The sequence below is a fragment of the Mustelus asterias genome, chromosome 14, assembly GCF_964213995.1.
Source record: "Mustelus asterias chromosome 14, sMusAst1.hap1.1, whole genome shotgun sequence".
Taxonomy (NCBI): domain Eukaryota; kingdom Metazoa; phylum Chordata; class Chondrichthyes; order Carcharhiniformes; family Triakidae; genus Mustelus; species Mustelus asterias.
The window spans coordinates 45,423,530-45,438,752 of NC_135814.1; the positions used below are offsets into that span (position 1 = coordinate 45,423,530).

The following is a 15,223-nucleotide window of genomic DNA, read 5'->3' on the forward strand; positions in this document are numbered from 1 at the left end:
ATTGTTTAATTGTTGGAATTCATAGGGACATTTGCCAAATCAAAATATTTTATTTTGGTAACATGAATGACAAATCTACAAATGCTAGCGCATAAGAAAAAAATGGTATAAGTAAATATCAATTTGAATAGTGTAGTACCAATAAAATTAACTAGCATAAAGTACACATTTAATTACAGCGAAATATCAGTGTTAATTTTAAAAATATATAAAGTGCTAATTTCAGCCAATGCAACCAAAATGTACATGGATGTTTTACCTGTAGATTGGTTCGAACAGTAACAACCAGCTTTAGCCAAGATGGAAACTTGGAAATTATTTTAGTGATAAAGGAAGCAATTGTGTCACCATAATCAGGCTTGTGGAATTCAGCTTCATTTAAGCCATCTACTAAAATAATATAGTTATCCACAGGGATCTTCTTTTCTGCAGGACAAAATTAAAAATTACAGTTTGTTACTATACAGAATCTATATTACAACAGGTCCCGAATGTTTGTTCTATGCCACATTGTTCTATTGCTGGAAAGATGATTGAATTATAAAATGGTTACAGCACAGGAGGTTGCAATTTGGCCTGTCAAGTCCATGCCAGCTCTTTATGAAAGTAGTATAGATAGTCCTACCCCCAGCCCTCTCTCCATTGCCCTGCAAATTCTTACATTTCGGACACACCCGAATCATGATTGAAATTGCCTCTACTACTCCTTCAGGCTGTGCATACCAGATCCTATCCACACACTGCATAAAAATATTTTTTCTCATGTCACCTTTTCTTGTTTTGCAAATCACTAAGACTGTGTCCCCTTTTTTAACGCCCATCCTGCCAATGGGAACAGTTTTGCTCTTGTTTAGGCCGCTCATGATTTCGAGCAGCTCTTAAATCTCCTCTCAATCGTCTCTTCTTAAAGAACAATCCCAGATTCTCCATTCTATCCACTAAACTGAGCGCAACTGAAGTTCTTCAACCCTGGAACCATTCTCAAATCATTTTAGAACCTTCTCTACAGCCTTCACGTGTTTCAAGTGTAGTGATGAGTATTGTACACACTACTCCAGTTGAGGCCAAATTAGTGTTTTATTTGGGTTTATAATACCATACTTGTATTATTTGTAAAGCTCAGGATTCCATATATTTTTAACCACTTTCTCAGCATGTCCTGCCACCTTCAATGATGATTTGTGCTCATACACCCCTACGTCCCTGCATGCCCTTTAGAATTCTACCCTTTATATTTTGTCGTCTCATTCTTCCCACCAAAATGTATCATTTCACACTTCTCTGCATTAAATTCTATCTGCCATGTGCCCACAATTTCACTAGCCTGTGTGTTGTTGAATTCTATCACTAGTCTTCTCAAACTTCACAATATTTCCAAATTCTGTGCCATTTTCACATTTTGAAATTGTACCCTCAACTCCAAGTCATTAACACAGATCAAGACAAACAATAGCTCTATTAACATCCTGGAGAAATATCACTGTATCCCTTCCTCCAGTTTGAAAAGTAACTGTTCACCATTACCTCTTATTTTCTGTCATTCAGCCAACTTTCCCTTTTATTCCATGGGTTTCAACTAGGCTGACAAGTCTATTATGTGGCGCTTTATCAAACACTGCTTTGATGCCTAGCACATGGTGTTTCTACCCACAAGAGTTTGTGTTTAACCTCAACTTGGTGAACTCTGCTACTTTGTAAGTTAAATCAATTCATTTCACATGTTAGAGATGAAAGAATAAAGTACATTACACTACAATGTTCCCCCCCTGCACATATCCACACATGCCTGCAAGCACAACATCAACCCAGGTGCCTAAGAAGAGATCATCAATCCACATGCTTGTGCACTTTGGATTTAACCTATCCCCAATTTAGTCAACGATTTCAATTGTGGAAAGAAAAATGCAGTATTAATCATACAGAATTTAGCAAAGAAGTCAATATGAACATAATTGCTTTTTCTTTTAAGAAGCTAGAGTTTGTAAATGAAAAATTACAAAAATATGAGAACTTATCAACATTACAGGCCATACTTTACATGCATTTATTAACATACAAACAGGCCAGTAATTGGTAATGGAAAAGAAATCTCACAAAGTGCAAATCTGCACGGTTTGTTGCCAATTGGCAATGCTTCACCATGAGCTTTGTAAAAACAGGATCTCATGCTTAACTTAACATTTTTAGATTTTCACTTTTGATTTTCATAAAATTTCTGAATTTGCACATTATGCCCATTAAAAATTTTAAGGAAAGTTAACCCTTGTAATTAATAGCAAACAGACCCCTTTAACAATTAACACCTCTAGCCCTGGAAGTAGACAATTATAAACATGGACATTCATTCCTCCTGGCCATGAATTGTTTCAGTACATTTTTAAAGTGTTTTAAAATCTTTTCTTACTTTTCCTCTCTCACCATCTATCCAATCTTTCTTTATTTCTCTATTTCTCCTTTGATATCTAATTTGACATTGAATACACCCCCTCTAATTCATCCTCCTCCTCAGACCTGTTTTTTCTCAATCCATTCATTTCATTAGTTAAGGACACAACATTAGTCGCATTGTTCATTAAGGTTGCAGCAGCCTATTGCCCCTGCTGTGCAAGTGCTAGCTCTCAATTCCAAAAGCTTTGTTGACAAAAAAAACTTAAAGTTCCCAAACAAGTCTAAATAATAGGGTACATCATAAAATATCCTGCATCAACAAAATCTGACCATACATGATCATTTCAAGGATTTTATATACTTTATTTTTAAAAAATTAATGTCATATTTAAAGCATGTCCTATGCTGGAACATGCCTCCAGCAGGCATTAATTCTAGTTACATTCACATGAGACATCCAAGGCAAACCATTTACATCTATTAGAATCTTACCTTTTATCAGGTTTGCAAGAGGTTCCAAAATACCTCTCTTAAAGGCAGCCATAGGATCCTGGACACAGGAGCGTAGACTGAGTATGCTCTGTATGTGCGATTCCTTCAGCAGAAAATCTCTGAATGCTGCTAGCTGAGGTGCTCGACAAAGCAAAGCTGCTACACTGTGGACAAATTCTGGTACAAGGCAGGTGTAGGTGTTATCAGCCTGGCAGTAATGATAGGCAACAACCTGTTTTTAAAAAAAACCAGATTTTTATTTCTGTATTTTACTCTTTATAAAGCAAGAGATTTCCTGCGGTGCAACAGCAAAATACTGCAGATGCTACAACTTTGAAGTACAATCAAAGTGTGTTAGAAACATACAGATCAGACAGCATCTATGGAGTGAGAAACAGAGTTAATGGTTAAGGTCAATGACCTTTCCTGCATCTCTCCACAGATACTGCCTGATCTGCTGAGTATCACCTACATTTTCACTTTTGTTTCAGATTTCCTGTGGTATTAGCCTACATTGGATTGAACAGAATGCTACTGCAAAGGATGTTTGGATTCGCAATTGCTCCTTCTCTTATGCTTGCTTTTTAATTCTCATTCTCACTCCTTGCTTTCTTTAGTTTTCCTACTTCTACTCTCATTTTCTGTCACTACTTAATTATTCGCTCTCCTTGTTCAGCTTTTGTTGTGGGGGAAGCGCTATGCATGGGTGAGTGAATCAGCAAGAGCAGTAGTTGATTCAACAAACAAACAAGCAGGGATTGCTCGGGAGTGATTGTTCTAACAAGTAGGCCAGCCAGAAGACGCCCAGAGGATAATGAGCGAGCCGAGAAGCACTCAAATTGGACAAGCTAGAGGCCCAGGAAAGTTTCAGAATGAGAGAAAAAAAACAAATGGGCCAGAAAATATTCAAAACGAGGAGACACAAAGTGATCTGCCAAGAAGTGTTTTTCCTTGGCCAACCACTATAGCAGGTCAGCAAAACTGAAGACAAACTATCTTATATTGTTGAAAAGGTCACCGCAAAATGTGGGGGAGATCTATTCAAAGTATAGTTCTACCTCCAATAGTGAATCACAATCAACTCTGCATCTGTCCCGTTCTAACTTCAGAGCAAGGACAGTCAAAGCAAAAAGACAAAAATGTACAAACTTAAGTAATTAATTAAAAAATTCCCAACTATCCTGATAAAACAATTTTCAACCTGTGTGATGCTGCTATCTGACCTGTCCCCTCAAGTACTCACTATAGCCACACAAGGCCTTCATAGTCATATTTTAGACATACGTCAGCAGAGTATAAGAAAAATCAATTTTATTTTAATGCCACAGGACATTTTATCCATATTTATTAAAGCTATTACTGTGAAACAGTTAAACGTTTTGCTGAAGTACACTGTTTGCAAATCCCAAATGTATCTGCATGTAGCACCAAATGGACCAAACAATCCAAGTAATTCCTCATTTTGTTTTCTGCCACCATTTTACATGGTCTAACCAGCTTAAAATGCATAACAATCTGGAGAAAACGCTGATCGTATACTGCAGCAAAATTAATTTGTTTTTTTATAGCTTGCATTCTTGTATTAAATTCAGTGTGCAATGGGTTAACTCCCAAAATTGAACACAGTTTTCTAAACCAGTTTATTCAATTTTCCTCATGATCGTATTCAATCTGGTTTACACAATGAAGGTCTAGGGTGTTAGCTATTCATCCTGAGTGGGAACATGATTTACTCCTTCATACACCTTGCAATTTGTTAGATACTGCTCCATTGATCACAGGATGATCAAATAACACCCGATTCTTTCCCAGGTGGTAACTTGATTTGACAGATATTTCTAAGCCCATTGAAAATAGAGGTAATCACTCAATTAGCTGGTGTCCATTATGTGTTCAGTTTTTCAGTTCCATGAGTGAGTACAGGACAGTCAACACTTTGGTAACTTGAAGTAACAAGCCGTGTTTCAGTCCCAAAAGAGCTTAACCAGCAAATATCAAGCTGGTTTGATGTTATATTAAGTAATCATATGGTTAGTGATGATACCTGGGAGAGTATGTTCCACCTATTGAGCACAGGGAAAATATATAGTCTCAGTATGTACTGTTCATTCATATCTCTCATAAAAAAACTATCTGCTGTTCCACAGCCTGTTTCAATACAGTGAAATGTTTTTTTTGCCATCAATAACATTCTAGAAGCTGTTGTATAAGGGCTCTACGACTGTTGGGTCATGCTCATTTATCTAGATGGAAAAAGGTGTGCCATGGATCACAGAGGGCACAAAAGGTTTCTCACAGTAGTGATACTGAATCTGCAAAAATATCTGGTACTTAAACCTCAAAGTTTTGACACTAGGCTATAAAATTGAGTGCTTAATTTTGAGGTTGTTAATAAAAGATTTTCACTGCACAAATTTGCTGTTCTAACCGCAGTGAGAGTATTCCATTTTAGCTGGTCCATCACATGCTCTTAATGACCTTCCCTCCATCATAAGGTCAGAAGTAGGGATGTTCGCTGATGATTGCGCCATGTACAGTTCTACTGGTGACTCCTCAGGTGTTAAAGCAGTTCATGCCTACAAGTAAAGCCTGAACAAAATTCAGGCTTAGGCTGTTAAATGGCAAGTAACATTCAGGCCACACAAATTAGGCAAGACCATCTCCAACAAATGAAATGATAACCGTCTTACCTAGACAATTCAATGCCATTACAATCACTGAATCCATCATCATCAACATCCTAGGAGTTACCATTGACCATAAACATAACTGGACCAGCCATGTACTGTGGCTACAAGGGCAGGAAGAATTCTGTGACATCTAACTCACCTCCCAACTCACCAAAGCCTACAAAGCACAGGTCTGGGGTGTGATAAAATACTTTCCACTTGTCCGGATGAGTGCAGCTCAACTTAATCTGAGAAATAGCAGCCCACTTGAACAGCATCCCATTTGCCTCCCAAGGCATTCACTCCCTCTGCCGCCAGTAAACAGCATCCCATTTGCCACCTAAAATATTCATTCCCTCTGCAAAGTAGTGCATTCCATCTATAAGATGTATTGCGGCAACTCATCAATGTTCCTTCGACAGGACCTTCCAAATCTGTGGCCTCTACCACTTAGAAGGAGGAGGACAACAGACACATGGGAACATCACGAGCTGCAAGTTCCCCTCCAAGCCACATAACCATCCTGACGTGGAACTACATCAGTGTTCTCTACATTGTCACCGAGTCAAAATCCTGGCACTCCCTAACAGCACTGTGGGCATATCTACACCAGATGATCTGCAGCAGTCCAAAAAGGCACCTCATCACCACCTTCAAGGGCAATTAGGGTTGGACAATAAATGCTGGCCTTACCTGCAAGCTCATTTCACAAGAACAAATTAAAAAATATTTTTTTATGACTGGCAGCTCAGCAGTCAAATGGGGGACGTTTTTTTTAAATATCTTAAATGTTTTTGCATTAAGCATCAGTGTAAATTATTTCATCAGATCTACTCCTGGCTTCAGAATCTCTGCCTATTCACAAACCTTTTTGTTACAATTCAAACAGAAGAGAATTTTTGGATGAGTTAATTTAAAATGCTAGAATCTGGTTGTATTGCTTATTTACTTGTCGTCCAATGATTAAAGGATAAGGGTTCTTTAAAAATGAATTTCTAATTTCTTGTAAATGGGTTTGCCTCGAAGGAATAGGTTGTGACTCATTATAATTGAGGGAAGGCTCAGATTTAGTAACTTGGGAACTTTTTTTAAGCAACTGGGCTGGTTAAGAAGAACCAGATAAAACTACTGGCTGGAGGCATGTATTCAGAAATATTGTAGGCTCAAGAGATATTGCTAGTTCCCATCCACTCTGGATGCCAATTAGTCACTCCAAAAACAAATACTGGATTACAGTCATGGAACCATGCATCAACATTTGGGCTGCAGGACTGTACAGCTACTGAGAGCAGCTATATGACATAATTCAACCATTGTAACTTGTGATTTAAAAAAATTCTATTGCTTTCATCTGATTGTCCTTTCCGCACTGGTACAGTTTTGATCAAAAATACGTCACTTTTTTTTACAGCAAGTGCTACATTCTTACAAAGATTGGTTAATATGTATTTCAAATCACATTGACAAGAGCTAACAAAAGGCTCCAAACACTTGTATTGCTTATTTACTTGTCGTGCAATGATTAAAGGATAAGGGTTCTTTAAAAATGAATTTCTAATTTCTTGTAAATGGGTTTGCCTCTAAGGAATAGGTTGTGACTCATCATAATTGACATTCTATGAAATATCGTTGGCAATTCTTTTGAGGGAAGGCTCAGATTTAGTAACTTGGGAACTTTTTTTAAGCAACTGGGCTAACATGAGTAACATATTTTCAAGGGAAATGATGGACTGGTAAATAAATAAATACTGGCTTGACTAGTCCAAACCCGGAGAAGGAATTTTTAAAAACAGAGATGCAGGTTTCTTCATTTATGTGTGTGTGGAAGATGGGTTAAGCAAAGTTTAATAACCTGTCAAATTGCATGCCCTTCCCTTTCTACATGTAAAACAAAATGCATCTTACAGTGCAATAAACAACCCTCAAAGCTTTGGGTGGGCAACAACCAGTGCCGCAAGCACAGAAATAGGAGTGTTATGAAGTAATTTCCAGCACAGAAAGAGGCAACTCGACCCATCAAGCTATGCACGTTCTCAGTAAATAATCCACTCAGTCCCATTCCTTACACATTTATTTCTTACAAGTGCCCATCCAACTTCCTTTTCAAACCATCGACTTGCACCAAACTCTTAGGCAGCAAGTGAAAACATTCTTCCTCACAAAGAGGCTACATATACTGACTGGTAATAAATGCAATACTAGGTAATGAATTATTGGTCAATGCGAATGTTTTTTTTAAAACAAATAATTGTTCGCATTTTTAACCTGGTTACAAAGTTAACTTATTTAAAAAGGAAAAAAAAGCAGCTTATCAACTTACTTGCAGTATTTTAATGGAAAGTAGCTTACTATTAAGAACATAAGAAATAGGAGCAGGAGTAGGCTATCTAGCCCCTCAAGCCTGCTCCGCCATTCAATAAAATCATGGCTGATCTGATAGTGGGTTCAGTTCCACTTACCCGCCCGCTCCCCATAATCCTTAATTCCCTAATGGTTAAAAATCTATCTATCTATCTGTGACTTAAACACACTTAACGAGGTAGCCTCTACTGCTTCATTGGGCAGAGAATTCCAAAGATTCACTACCCTCTGGGAGTAGAAGTTCCTCCTCAACTCTGTTCTAAATTGACTCCCCTGTATTTTGAGGCTATGCCCCCTAGTTCTTGTTTCCATTGTAAGTGGAAATAACCTCACTGCTTCTACCCTGACTAGCCCCTTCATTATCTTATATGTCTCTATAAGATCTCCCCTCAACCTTCTAAACTCCAATGAGTACAGCCCAGTCTACTCAATCTCTCCTCATAAGCTAACCCCCTCATCTCTGGAATCAAGGGGTGAATAAAGGGGAATTAAAGGGGTGAATAAGCATAGAAAGCGTTTTCGTGTGCTCTATGCTGCTTGGTAAAAGGATTTCCAGTGTGATTTGTCAAATATTGAAATCATTTTGTAAAATTACATAATGAACAGGTTCTGCTGTTTTTCAAGTAGAGTTCTTGCCTCACTGACATACTTCCTTTAATAACTACTTTCCCCTGTTCCTATACCTCCTGAAAATTCATTGATTACAGGGCAACATTGGTAGGATTTTGATATTCCCCTTCTCAGCTAATGAATGTATAAAGCTAAAGTTTATTTATTAGTCACAAGTAGGCTTACATTAACACTGCAACGAAGTTACTGTGAAAATCCCCTAGGTCGCCACACTCCAGCGCCTGTTGGGGTACACAGAGGGAGAATTTAGCATGGCCAATGCACCTAACCAGCATGTATTTTGGACTGTGGGAGGAAACCAGAGCACCCGGAGGAAACCCACACAGACATGGGGAGAATGTGCAAACTCCACACACAGTGACCCAAGCCAGGAATTGAACCCGGGTCCTTGGTGCTGTGAGGCAGCAGTGCTAACCACTGTGCCACCATACCGTATACATTAAACAAAGTAAAAAGAACCCATGACTATGTATATTTTAATAAAAACAAAAATAGACAAAATTTTGCTCAAACAATGAAATAAAGCTTTGAATCATTCCATAGATTTGGAAATCTTAAGAGAACTTCTGATTTTTGGATCAGAAAAATAGAATAGGTTCCTATAAAATGAAGAACTTAACTTATTTAATCATTGCAAACCTGTAACTGGAGAACCATTGTACCTTAGCATGTTATGAGCAAGCCCTTTCCTCCTCCTTTCTCGAAACAAAAGCAGACACAATTGCGCAAAGCCACTTCCAAAATATTATGAGCATTGAAATCACATGCATTCTCCATAAATCAGTGTCCCTATAGAGAAAATCTGCCAGAAAATACAGATGCGTGTGTCAAAATGCTACTGCATTGCAAAGATGCAGTTTACCTGTGCTGCGAGTCTCTTCAAAGCTTCCTCCCTTCGTCTTTGTAGCTCAGGAGTTCCAGGAAAACTCCCATCATTCAGGGTATTGGTACTGCGAAAGGGAGAAGAGATTTGGGGCAGCTGGCTCAATGGAAGTTCCTGGTGTAGGTTAGTATCTGTTGATAGTAATTGTTAAAGAAAATGAGAATGTTAAACAACATCCATCTTGTCCCACTTCCACCCCAAAGAAACATTGTTGAAAATAATGATTAACTCATTCACAAATCAAAGTATATACAGGTAAAGAAGCGTCATTGGTTAAAGAGGCCCCCTGTTTCTAAAAGCTTACCACCAGTGAGAAGATATTCGAGTTTAAAGTAAGAGGATTGGATCTTGCTGGAAAAATGAAAGCTCACTAACAACCCATATTGTCATTAATGTGCAAATCAGCCAACAAGTGCAAGGGATTAATAGCTAAACTAAGAATTACAAATCTCCAGAATTTATGGCACTTCATTATTTACTTTGCACAATTGTCACGCTTCCTGTTTTTCTGGAAACTTGCTGAATTTGCACACATTAATTCCCCAATAAACTCGCCACCAAAAGTTAACCTAATAATTAGTGCAAGCACCCTTTTAACATAATAGTTGTCAATACATTGCCAACCATCCTTGCCAAGAAATCAAATGTGGCTGTTTTAGGCAATATTTAAAATGCTGAATTTTACATGTTTTTTCTTACTTTTCCTTTTTTCTCTCCTCTTAATCCATTTTTCCTTTCCCTTTCATTGCATGATTTGACTCCAGTTCAGTTATTCGAATTCATCTTCCTCCGCCATTGCTCCTGTTCTTTCCTCAATCCTTACTCATGTTGTTTATGATAAGTTGTTGGTCATATCACTAACTAATATCCCAGATGTCCATTGCCCTTGCGCAAATTCGAGGTGAAAGGCGCAGAAAGAATATCTTGCAAATGGGGCTTGCCATTAGTGCCCTTTATAGCTTACATTTTTATGTAGAAAATTTAATGCAAATATTGACAGTATTAAGAACCACTAAATCATGTACAGCAGGAATGCCTGGGTTCAGCATAATTCAAATACTGTGTACAGGAAACTCACTTTTTGAGAACACACTGGAGCTGTTTGATGCAATTTGTCTCATTCGACCTCCATGACAGCTCAGTGCCACCAGCCTGGAAATAATGGCTGTTTTTCCAAATCCAACATTTCCAACAATTATTGTTCCTTTGTTCTCCAGACTCACTCCATCGTTCAGGTTTTCATCTATCTTCTGGAACAGCCAATCCCGACCAATAAATATTGAATCTGTAGTAATGCTTGGCACCTCAAACAATAATGGCTTTAATACAATATCAACTGGCTTGTAGGGAGTAAATCGCACTAAATAAAAAAATAAAAAAATATACTGGATTAATTTTCATCACTGAGGTCTCTTACAAATATGCTCAGAACAGCACTACAATGTTTATGAAGCTAAATCTATGGACAAAAAAATCAAGTGTATGTACTGTATCAGAAAATGTGAAATAAAGCAAAAACATTTCAGATTGTGTCACTGCTCAGAAATATTAACTTCATATAAATTTTAATTTAGCTTGTTTCATTTCAATGTTGTTTTGAATAGAATATTAATTTGGTATTTAAGTGTTATCACAACACATTTCATACAATATAATTTAATTGAAATTGATTGTACTTGTACTTTGTCACAATGTTTTATACCGTCACGGCAAAAAGGGTCAATTCTGACTATGTCAATAAATAAATTTACTTAGCAATGCTGGGATAAATAAATCCCAGCATAAATGGAATCCTTAAACGGAATTATTTAACCTTTTTCCACTAAATTTTAAGTAAAAGAATTACCATGTTATTATTATTATTAGACCATTTTCTATTACAGGTAATATTGTAATCACAAAGTTAGCCAAAAGTTTAATTCTCGTATCCATTTGTGACCGAGAAGAACCTCATAACTGCCGGAAATCAATCACTTTGACAGGGTTACATGGGTTAAAAATAAGTTCATCATCCCTTTAAGCTAAGTTACATTATTCATGCCACTATAATATTTCAAATAAGTAGCTAAAAACTTTAAAGAATAGTCTTCAATTTACACTTGAATAGAGTCATATTTGGATCGGTTTTTACAATGATCATTGCCATTTCTTTCAATCATACCAAATTGGGCACTCAAAACCTCAAACCCCGTTATCCCATTCAAATGTGACACAATCTGGCATGAAGATATAAAAAAAGTAACAACACTAGCGAACCTTGCAATAGCATAGTTATATAGTGCCTTTAACACAAGCCTATTCAGCTCATGGCACTTGAGCCGGGTTGCGGGCTCGGTTGGCTTACAAAACTTATTGGACATGCAACTTTAAAATGGTTTTAAAATAAAAGTCAGCTGAAAGAACAAATAAGGGAAGGCAGGCGGGACAAAACAGAGTGCGTGTGAGTGCAAGCATGAGAACACACAAAAAGGTACAGCAACTGAAAACCTATTTAGTATCACAGGTGGGACTGGCAAGGGGGAAGTTGTGAGCGAGGGAGGGGCAAGTGTGTGCACAGATCTGGCTCACCCCCAACACAGGTTCTCATTTACCCTCACCCACTAACACTCGCACAGTGGACGAGGGGGAGTGTGTGCGCACCCTGCAACTGGAAGGGAGACACACTCTCACTCTAATATCCAATTCATTCTTCTGTCATGCTGTGACATTGTTTCTTCTCGTACCTTTTTGAAATTCATATTGGATTTTGTGTCAAATCTTATTTTTCCAAAATTTATTCTCACTTGAGTGAGAAAAATAAGTTTGAAATGGGTGTCCATATCTCCTTGTATCGATATTTGGACACCTAGGACATTGTGACCCATCGGGCAGTTCACCATACAGAAGGTCCAGAAGGTCCCTCCCCCTGTGCTGGTCGAGCCAGCACAGATGTTGTTGGCTTAGTAGAGTGCATGCTCGTGGAATTAGCATATTCCAGGACCTTGGAGATGGTGGCCTTGCCCTGCCAAGATTTGCTGAGAATACATCCGAGATAGCAAAGGTGGAAACTATTCAGCCTTTTCTCCTGCCTAGTATATTTTGTTCAGGTCTCACGACTGTAGAGCAGTGTGCTGAGGATGCAGGTTTGATGGATTCACAGTTAGGTGTTTGCATTCTGGCTGCTGCTGTTCCACACTGATTTACTCAGCTTGGACATAGCTGCAGATTTTTGCGATGCATATGTTGGTTTAAGCAAGTGACAGATAGTGGGTTCTAAATGCATGAAGCTAGGAACAATCTCCAGCATTTCAGTGTCAATACTGATGTTTGGCAGTTTAGCAAAATTCTGGACCATGATATTTGTCTTTTTGATGCTCATGGTCAAACTAAACTCTCTACAGGCATGGAGTATGTCTATCCATTTGTGGCTGAAGGTATTCCTTGGTGTGGAATACTAGTGTGACATTGTCAGCATCAAGGAACTCTCTGATGAGGACTTGGTGCACTTGTATCTTAAATTTCAAGTGAACATGGCTCAACAGCTTTCTGTCAGTTCTGGTATTTCAGTAGATGCCCTCAGTGGATGACCTGAAGGAATATGACAACAGCAAAGAGAAGAATACTATGGGGTGTTGGTGGCAGAAGACAACCCTGTCTGACCCCATTGCAGTTCTCTATTGCATATCATAGTTGGCCATACTCAGTGTTGTTAAGGAAGGGGATTACATTGAGCAGATTTGGCACACAGCCAATTTTCTCCTGCAGCTTAAAAAGACTACCTCTGCTCACATGGTCAAATGCCTTGGTGAGATCGGTGAAGGCAATATAAGGTGATGTCCTTTGTTCACAGCATTTCTCTTGCAGCTGCCAGAATGAGAAGATCATCTAGTTCCGAAACCACACTGCAATTTAGGGTAGATGCGTTCAGTCAGGTTCTGCAGTCTGGCAAGGTCAATGTAGGCGAATACTTTTCCCATGTTGCTCAGCAAGGAGATGCCTCGATAACTGTTGCAATCCTGCAGTCATCTTTGTTCTTGTACAAGGTCACAATCTTTGCATCTCGCATATCATGGGACACCGCCCCCTTCCTCCAATGAGACATAGAAGTTTGTGCACACGCTGCAGGAGTGCCAGTTTCCGGTGCTCAGGTTCAGGCGACATAGCTTCAGCACCTGAAGTATCACCCATGGCAAACAAGTCAATAGCTTTCCTGAGCTCCTGCACTGAGTTTGATATCCTGCTCTGCCATGACAAGCAGGCTTTCAACGGAGGTTTTTCCTTGGGGAGATCGAGAGTACACCTCAAGATAGCATTCCACCCATCGCTCCAGTTATTTATTGGAGTCAATGATGACCACCCCATGCCTCTGTTTCCAATGGAGTTGCTTTTTTTGCTGATGGATCTGTTGCCTTTTATAATCCCTTCATGCATGCCCCTGACATGTTGAAGGACATCTGGATATTCTGGCATAGTTGTAGTCAGTAGTCACTGGCGCACTGCCAAGCAATCTGTTGGACTTTGAGTGGCTCTTAGTGCATTCAGAGTCTTCTTACTTGGATTTCTCTTGCAATTAATAAGAACAGACCATTTGGCTTCAATGAGAGGTTCAATGACAGTGATGTTAGCCTTGAACTAGCCTGTATTTTTCCACTCTTGCTTCCCATATGATGAGAGTACAGAATGATGTCTCCAAGTATAGAAACATGGAAAACTACAGCACAAAACAGGCCCTCGGCCCCACAAGTTGTGCCGAACATATCCCTACCTTTTAGGCCTACCTATAACCCTCCATCCTATTAAGCCCCATGTACTCATCCAGGAGTCTCTTAAAAGCCCCTATTGAGTTTGCCTCCACCACCACTGACGGCAGCCGATTCCACTCACCCACCACCCTTTGTGTGAAAAACTTCCCCCTAACATTTCCCCTGTACCTACCCCTCAGCACCTTAAACCTGTGTCCTCTCATAGCAGCCATTTCCACCCTGGGAAAAAGCCTCTGAGAGTCCACCCGATCTATGCCTCTCAACGTCTTATATACCTCTATTAGGTCTCCTCTCATCCTACGTCTCTCCGAGAAAAGACCGAGCTCCCTCAGCTCATCCTCATAAGGCATGCCACTCAATCCAGGCAACATCCTTGTAAATCTCCTCTGCACCCTTTCAATCTTTTCCACATCCTTCCTGTAATGAGGCGACCAGAACTGAGCACAGTACTCCAAGTGGGGTCTGACGAGGGTCTTATATAGCTGCATCATTATCCCCGGACTCCTAAACTCAATCCCTCGATCGATAAAGGCCAGCACACCATACGCCTTCTTAACCACCTCCTCCACCTGCGGGGTCGATTTTAGAGTCCTATGGACCTGGACCCTAAGGTCCTTCTGATCCTCTACCGTACTAAGAGTCTTTCCCTTAATATTGTACTCTTTCATCCCATTTGACCTGCCAAAATGGACCACTACGTATTTATCTGGGTTGAAGTCCATCTGCCACTTCTCCGCCCAGTCTTGCATCCTATCTATGTCCCTCTGTAACTTCTGACATCCCTCCAGACTATCCACAACCCCACCAACCTTCGTGTCATCGGCAAACTTACCAACCCATCCCTCCACTTCCTCATCCAGGTCATTTATGAAAATGACAAACAGCAAGGGTCCCAGAACAGATCCCTGGGCCACACCACTGGTGACTGACCTCCAATTAGAAATATGTCACCTATTTCAAATATAGAATATGTTCCACTTTACTTCTATACTCCATGTGGGAATGCAAAGAACACCTGTTCAACTGAGTAAAATAATTTAAAAATCTGGATAGGCAGT

The 15,223-nt window shown here is 39.3% G+C and overlaps 1 protein-coding gene across 6 annotated transcripts in view; it reads right to left on the reverse strand.

The window, feature by feature from the left end:
* tanc1a (tetratricopeptide repeat, ankyrin repeat and coiled-coil containing 1a) overlaps positions 1-15,223 on the reverse strand; it is a 156,594-nt gene that overhangs the window by 51,840 nt on the left and 89,531 nt on the right. For all 6 annotated transcript variants that reach the window (XM_078228302.1, XM_078228305.1, XM_078228300.1 and 3 more), the window contains 4 exons: positions 10,502-10,783; positions 9,403-9,554; positions 2,881-3,112; positions 260-426 (listed from right to left, as the gene is read on the reverse strand). In XM_078228302.1, the coding sequence (XP_078084428.1) occupies positions 260-426; positions 2,881-3,112; positions 9,403-9,554; positions 10,502-10,783 (833 nt within the window). The remainder of the gene's footprint in view (positions 1-259; positions 427-2,880; positions 3,113-9,402; positions 9,555-10,501; positions 10,784-15,223) is intronic.